At 42.1% G+C, this 8427-nt stretch overlaps 1 protein-coding gene across 1 annotated transcript in view; it reads right to left on the reverse strand.

The window, feature by feature from the left end:
- Window positions 1–1221: 1221 nt before the first annotated feature.
- The window catches only part of LOC137969592 (protein sidekick-2-like), a 49488-nt gene continuing 42282 nt past the window's right edge, over window positions 1222–8427 (reverse strand). The window contains exons 30-32 of the mRNA XM_068815901.1: window positions 7731–7868; window positions 6477–6588; window positions 1222–5577 (exon numbers count right to left, since the gene is read on the reverse strand). Coding sequence (XP_068672002.1) covers window positions 4428–5577; window positions 6477–6588; window positions 7731–7868 — 1400 coding nt within the window. The 3' untranslated portion in view covers window positions 1222–4427. The remainder of the gene's footprint in view (window positions 5578–6476; window positions 6589–7730; window positions 7869–8427) is intronic.

The following is an 8427-nucleotide window of genomic DNA, read 5'->3' on the forward strand; positions in this document are numbered from 1 at the left end:
GTTAGAGCACTAGATCAAGCTAGATCATGGAGGGTTAGGCCATGTTTACCTTGTTTATATACAGCTAGGGACATCCGTGGAGTTTCAAACTCTGTTATCAAAACATTTTTCTAAAAGGTCATGCAGAGGATACACATATCACTAATAATTTTAGGAATCAGTGATATGTGTATCCCCATGCACAAAGCCGTTAAACTTGCTATTAACCCATGATTTAAAGAAAAGCCAACTGTCGTCCAACGTCGCTGACGTGTTTATATAGCTGGGGATTTCTCGATTAAAAATCTCACAAAAGCCGCAAGGGGATTCACATACTGCTGATATGTGTATCACTGACCTACAATCTCGGACAAAACCTGTTGAAACAAAGCGACATTTTTGGTACTCCAACAACTTATCCAAACGTTCCGCTTAAATGCCGCCCTTTCCCCTCCCTCCAAATTCAATGTTGCCTTATCTTGGTGGGAAATATACTGTAGAACATAGGACAATAATCAGCAACTTTGACTGAGGGGGGAGGGGAGTGGGAAGGGGGGGGAGTAAGTAGGGGTGTGTAAAAATGGAGGTGAATTTGTGTCACTGTCTCAACAGTTTTTTCCGAGATTGTAGAATAGTATGGATGCAAAACACGGCAATGATCTTGAACAGTGGAGATAAAGCGTTCAAGGAGGGATGACACTACACTACACAACACACAACAAATTTCTACAAATCTTTAGCCGCTGCATAAACTGTAAGAGGGTGTTCCAGTTTCAGTATGTACTCTGTCCGCAGAATGTTTTTAGGATCAAGAAAAAAAAATCACTGCATCAGCTGTGATCTAAGCCCTTTTGAACTAGAGGACTGGAAATATTTTTAAGTTTGTTCGAGTCGCTTGATCGTCCACACAAGCCACGAGGGGCGCAGCTCCAAATGGTATTTACTGAAGTAGAGGGGAGGGGGTTGGGGGATACACTTATCACTGGCCGCCATTTTGAAGGGGATACACATATTACTGGTGATATGTGTGCGGGGATACACATATCACTGTGACAGCCGCTGGTTACTGTTCATGAGATAGAATCCTATATCTGCGATTACATAATCCAGAACACGGACATCTAAATAAAGCATTGACATTAAACCGCGCAACATCAGTGGTTATTCGTTACTTTACTCCAGGGCCCGGTTGTTCAAAAGCCGATCGCGATTAACACTAATCCCAGATTAAAAATTAACCAAGGAGCTTATTTCCTTACCCCAAAATGCTGTTCAACGCTGATATTCGGCAAAACTTTACATTAGAAGAAGTCAATCTTGAAAACAAAATAAGCAAAAGAAATTTTCACCAAAAAGCACATAAACAAAAGAATATTTTTTTGGCCGCCATTTATGCATTCCCAATACAAATCTTCCGGGGTTAATTAAGACTCTTTGTGTATTGTATTTGAATTATAATGTAGCATTCACGTTTAAATGATGTGGAGATACATGGAACAAGACGTTTTATTCCCAAAGGATTGGAATTGGGTACAACATTAAGTTAGCCGATTAGGTCTATTAGCTCAGACACACAAGAAAGGACAAAAACCCCGAATGGGAATCCACCACCTCCGGACATAGTTAATAGAGGGGACTGGTGTGGAAGATCGGCAAACATTTTGTAATCAGTATCTTTAATTTGTTAAACTAGTGTTTTTGTGTAACCTTATTGTCTTTTATAGGTGTGTTCTTGTAATTGACTTGCCCCGCCTTGATTAGCTTTCTCTAGCTATTTGCGGGGCAAGCCATCCATTAATTATTGTATTTAGCTAAATAAAGTTGTTGTTGTTGTTGTTGTTGTTGTTGTTGTTGTTAGGAGCAAACAAAGATACCAAGATTTAGGTTGGAAAGTCCACGGGTTTCATAAACATTCCTCTCTATCAACTATGCTCCGGATGAGATGACCCTTTCTAAGTTTGAGGGGAACTTAACGCTTGGGTTGTAAAATGAAACGCAAGACCATGCAACTCGTGCATTCTACTCAACAAAACGAGCACTGTGATTCGTTGATTCTTGGTCACGGGACCCTTGGTCAAATTTTAAGTATCTCGACCGGTATACAATTCCGCAGTTGTTGCCCACGACGGATACAAAGCACAATTCAAGTGATTGTTTATTCGTTATTGAGGTTGGAAAAGCATCTCCTGCTGTCTTTGTTTGTTTTCTTGCGGTTGTTGAAGAGAAAGTCTAAATATATAACAAAGCACTTAATGTCTGGTCCCTCGGGGAACCAATTGAAAACCATCAAACGAAATCAATTTGGAGAGATAAAAATCAGTCGATTCCGTGCCAGATGAACGCATTTATACAAATTATTTAAAGCACTACATTAATTAACCCCCCACAACAGCAAAAGCTATCTACAGATATTTTGATCGGATACGATCGAAAAGAGTTAAATAAAACCGTATTGTGCACTTCGTGACAGTGGTCGTTTCCAAAGCTTTGCTCCACAAACTTTCCAATACAGGGAAGATATCTGTGTACAAACATTGTTTTTGTTGACAAATGTGCCAACCACAGAAGCACAAGACCCTTTTGTGGCAGGCACATTAATGACAATAGCTGACGTCAACGATATCTTCGCTGTAATTACTGAAGTCACGAAAAAGTATTAATTTAAGGTACAGGATTAACTCATTCATCAATTTGGAATTATTGTCAATTGGATAAAGGCCCATTAATACGGGCAACTTTTTTTCGTGCAACTTGTCGCGCAACAATGTTGCGTTGCAAGTTGAGATGGTTTGATGCGCGTATTACCACCTTCTTGCGCAACAAATTTTCAAGTTGCAAAAAGTAAAAGGAACGTCTACTTTTGCGCGACAAGTTGCACGAAAAATGTTGCTTGTTTTACTGGGCCTAAACAGGCGCTCGCTATTTTCAAAAACAATTATTGAAAAAATTTAAAGAACATTTCACGAAAGTTATCTTTGCCCGCGTGTAAAAGCTATAGCGATTTTTAGAGGAACTGATTTGAAAGAACGTCGAATACAAAAATACGTTTTTACAGAACTACTGATATAAAAATGTTGCTATGTACACCTATTCCACTCAATTCTGTTTTTATCAAATATAAAAGTTCACTTTCCCCATTAATTTCTTACAACCAAAACTAACCCGAGGACAATCTACAGCATGACGACCTTTTCACAAGAATATGGACGTCAATATACCGGAGCATCATAACCAATGAAATGAGAGTCGCTTATTGCAGCGTCTTGAAATCGTAGGTGAATTCTTGACTTGACACTAGTTCCCTACTCCCGGAAAGCACCGACAAGCTCTGGCTTGTTTCGAAATGGGGGATCCGAAAGTAGTAGACTTCCGGCCCTTCTGCGCGGTCTCCGAAATTTGAAATGACAATTGGTTACCAACGGTCACAAGACTTGACCTTAACTGCGACTGCGCGTGATTCGAAACAAGCAAGTCGGTGCTGATAAGAGCCCACAAGCAGGAGCGTGGCACTCTCATCATAGTTCTTTGTCACGACCAATTTATAAGTCGAGGCGTTTTTCAATAACCTTAAAAATAAGGCCCGTTCCAAACGCCGCTACAGTCGTGTGTCGCTTAACCTAACTATTGAATTAAGCACGGCAGAAGAGCGGCGTTCGAAGGCTAGGTTTACATCGGCAAACAACGTTAAGTTCGGCAGGCTCTGTCGCACTGTGCGACCATGGAGCGACGGCTGATTCATATGGTGTTCTGGTCATGTGCCGAGCGAAACGCATAAATCAAGACAATTTATAAGCTTCCTAAGCTAAGAAGTTATAACATTACCCAAGCCCCTACGTGATCGTTAGTTTGGTGCGACCCACAGGTGGTGGGTTTGGTGTGACCCACAGGTACGACGTATGAATCAGTCGTTGCCCCGAAGTCGCTCTTAAGTTGAACTTTATTGACTTAGGTTCGGTGCATGACTGGAGCGGCGTTTGGAACGGGCCTAAGTTTCGGACGGGTAACAATCCTGTAAGGCTTGTGATTGGCTGGAGAGCTCTGCTTTCGCGGGAAAATCAATTTAAAAATAACTGAGTCTACGAAAACGTCGTGACGCTAATCTGTTTAAGTTAAGCGCTATTGCTCATGCGCTCCTGTTGCTGTCCAAAAGAATCGTAGCCCTTTTGGGTGAGGATGCTGACCTACCTCAAAGCTTCGGTGTGATTTTAAAGTAAGTCAGAACAAGTACATTAGAGGTGACGTGAACTGCTCATCTCATTCCTTGCACGATGTGATGTTCATTGGGTCAGCCACTTGAACCAAGCAAAAATTAGAAAATGTCTCCGCGTTGGATGTAAAAATGCATAAGAGCTAGGGTTTTATAGGGAACTTCTGATCACCTTAACATTAAAAGGTTGAGTTCCCATACATTAAAGCTAACCTTTGAAAAACCCTACCTAGCTGAAACATTACACGAAGGAAGAGTAAGATGAGATATGTGGTTCACTTGAAGTGTAGTTTTCGTTGTTGTAAGCGTTCATGTCTACGTACATAACAGGCTGATTTCTGCGGTATGAAATATCAGTGGGCTCCGCGTCCCGACTGAAGCCGCGGGAAGGGACAGGGGATCTCTTCCCAGCTAACATCGGGTCAGCAACGTGGTATGAGGGAGCCGGAGAAACAGGAGAAGAAGGAGAAGGTGGGCCTCGAGGTCTTGAAGACGGGGAAGAAGAACGGACTCGATACCCTGGCTCATTTTCTGGGACTGGGAGTTCACTGAGCTTAGGTCGTCTCCTTCGCCCAGGTTCCTCATCGTACTGAATTCTTGGTTTGCCTCTGGGATCCACAAGAATTCTAGTGTCGCGATGGTCGTTGCTACTTGACGAAGCACGATCGGAGTATTTCGAGCTCCCGTCGGAGTCCCGAGGATTTCCATTAAACTCGAGTGCTCGACGGAAACTCCCAGTTCTCGGTTGTCTTCTGCTCCTGCGCGTATCTGGTGAGTACGAAAATTCATTAAGGTTTGGCCGAGACGGCGATTGTGGGGGTGAACTGCTGTCGTCGTTGAAATCTACCTGATCACGTGACCTTCGTACCGAACCTGCGGATCCCCGGGCCGTGGGGCGTAAATCCGGCTCCTCGTTGTACCGATAGCCGCGTCTATTTTGCTGATTTTCGAAATCATGTGACATGAATGACGTTACTGCCTCGGGAGGAAGTCGAGATCGATGAATACGATCCAAGTTGTCAGCGGATTTGGCCATATATCTGCGGCCGTCGTAAGCTGGGGGTCCGTCCCGCTGATCCCTCGGAAGTGACATGACCGAAAACGACTTGAGGCCTCTATTGATCGGAGCGTCGTCGGGAACATCGGATTCTTCAGTTGTGTGTCCGATGAGATCTCGGTTTCGTCTGGCCCCCTGCATGGATCTTGGTCGGCCGAGTGAGTTCCTCCCTTGCGTGTGATTAGGATTTTTGTTGTTGCGGTTCATAAGAGAGAAGTCAGCTTTGCGTTTGTAAGTAACTTCTGACACTCCACTGTCGCTATCATCCGATAGCTCTTCTTTTGAGCCCACGCTACTGACTTCATCTTCTGCGGTTTCAGTGTCTCGGTAAGTACTGGGAAGAGAAAAAAACAGACTGGTTAAGGACGGTGCCTACTATTGTTATTGCGCATACGTTTTGCGCATCTCGAGATACTCAGGTTTCCTATCGGTGATGCTTACTAATAAAGGGATATTTTCGCGCGGTTTAAAACTGTCTGGAGAAAGTACATCTTAGTAAGTACTCTTTGTATCCAAAAAGAAAATTGGGGGTAACCACGCATTTTTGAGAGATAATTAAGCTTCAGTTTAAGAAAGAACGCCATACATTGCTTTGTATTTTAAAGCTGTTTACAAATATTATTCATGAATTATCTTTGGTAAAATGCGTGGTTACCCCCAATTTTCCTTTTGGATTTTAATAACACTTGTTAAGATCTACATTATTCCTGCATAATCATAAACTGCGGCAAAATGTCTTTGAAAGTTAGTAGGCACCGTCCTTAATTCTGTATCGGAAAAGCACCACCATCAACATCATCATTATCATCAAAAATTATTACACTATTACACAACAACGTTGGAGCACAAAGGTAATCCGAGCCAAAAATATCAGGGCTGATTTAGTAGAGTGGTAAGTATACTGGCAAGAACATTCATTAGATGACAAAACCGAAGCCTAACAGAGCGATCAATGACATCGATGAGGGATAACTGTAAAAGGACGGTTAGGTTACGTAACGATAAAGGAGACACGAACACTGAATGGAGCAGTGTTGCCTTGTGGTGAGAAAACCTGGCTCCCACTAATCTGTCCCAGGCTCGTCTAGGCTTCATAAGTGAGTGGGGTTTGTAGCTTCGAGAAGTTTCTTTCCTCCTGACAAAAGGACTACAATAGCTTGTGGGCGATTCAAAACGCAACCACAAACTAAATAAACGTGGTCGAAATTGCCACGGGAATTAGCTGGGACATACATTTGCACGTTAGGGAAGGTTCCACTTCTGATGGTTCCATTTCTTGAGCCATTCCTCCTTTCCAGAGTACTTGGATTGGTGGAGCCACCCGCAGATGACACATTTTCGGCGTCTGTAAAACAGTTAGCAAAATTGTTACTTCATTGCAATTAAATGCAGTTTTTGCTGTCCCGCATATTGTCCATGTGTTGTTGGGTTGTTAAGGCAAATGTAAAGTGGCGTGCTTTTTTCTCGAAAATCCCGACATTTTGCGGGCATATTACAGGTGACAGAAATCCCTCTCTTTCTTCAAAAAGGAGATTTTGAAGCCAAAGACGCACTCTACCAGACCTGTCACCTTAGGCATTATCAGTCATTTGTCAATCAACTGTAGTCCCAGACAGAACCTTGTGATAATTTGAGCGATGAAAAAGCCCCTTACGGCAATCTGTCCGTACAATTTTAAAAGATCACTTTTTATATACCTAGGGAAAATCTTTACAGGGTTCCATCCACGTTTTGTCACCTGACTGTTCGTGAATATCTTGGATTACCATTCATTTTTGGATGAATTCGAGCAAAAGCAAAGGGCCAAGCGGCTTCTTTTATAGCGTGTTAAATAATTAAAAAAATAAACAGGACCGTGAAATTTTACTCGAAACACTGGCAGAATTGATTTTTGGCGTTAAAATCGTGACCGGCCCTTTATTTGGTACTGTGTACATACGTTTGTAACTTTATTTCGGATTGGTACTAAAGGAAAGTTTTTTGTTGTTGTTGTTATACTATCATGCGGGAAGTCACGCGTTCGAAAACCCGCCGGACCAGCCCTCAGGGTCTTACAAGTGCTGCATTTGTAATTAGTAAGACAAACTCGCAAATTGCTAGACTTTCCGCAAGTCTTCACGGACGAGGAGTATAAACCGTGGGACCGGTTTCATAACCCTAGTTCATAAACTTTGCTGGAAGTTTAAAAAAAACATAAACTATTTGCACAAAGAAGAGCAACGAGTCCACGGTACTGTTACAGTCTGTTCTGTTCTCTTCAACAAAATTTACTCTGGCTTGTTATGATGTCTCAAAAAAAGATTGGTTGTTCGAGGCTTCAAAAGCAAGAACAGATGTAAATCAATAGGAGTTTGCCGCTTGCAGGATATTCTGGTACAAGAACGCTTTTTTTCCCAAAAACCCAACAAGGGCAACCAGTGTAAAACATTTCAAGATAAAACAGGACTTAATAGTTACAAGCTGAACTCCAAAGTAGTTTCCACTCACATTTTCGTCGGCGGTAGCAAACAAAAATGAATCCTGCGATAAGAACAATGAGACAAACACCGAAGAAGACCATCAGTAAAATGAACCACCACCGCTTGTAATAAACTTGTGAAGTTTCTCCAACATTTATCGGGTCACCTACAGCAACAAGAAAAGAATATGTTAATGCATGTTACATCTATAATTGGAAACAGCTTTGGTCAGCAACGGAGGTAAAAGAATGTCGTGTTAAAAGACTGATTTGCAACCACGTGACAGGAACGCTGTGACGTCAGATACTACCCATATAAAGAGTGGTTTTGTCTCTAGTGAAAACCACGCTTTCGCTATTAGCGAGGGCAAGAATTAGACATAACGTCTTTTTGCACATACGGCGCACTAAAATATAATAAAATGATATGATTCCATATCTATTTCAGTCGCACGCCACGTAAAAATGTCAAATCGTCGATGAAAGAAATGATGAAACAGGCCGTATGTCCTTTGACGACATGTAAGCTATCCCGAGACATCCTTTCTTCCAACAACGATTAGACATTACATGGCAGAAGACTGGAGAGGCTCGAAGAGCAACATATATATCGAATCCGCGTTTTGATCGTATGTTTATAACGTTTTATTAAATTTTCAACCTCGGGCTTTCTGATTGGTTCACTAAATCTCGGTTATCAGCTCAAACACCGTATGACTTAACATG

The sequence above is a fragment of the Montipora foliosa genome, chromosome 9 (genome assembly GCF_036669935.1).
Source record: "Montipora foliosa isolate CH-2021 chromosome 9, ASM3666993v2, whole genome shotgun sequence".
NCBI classification, from domain to species: domain Eukaryota; kingdom Metazoa; phylum Cnidaria; class Anthozoa; order Scleractinia; family Acroporidae; genus Montipora; species Montipora foliosa.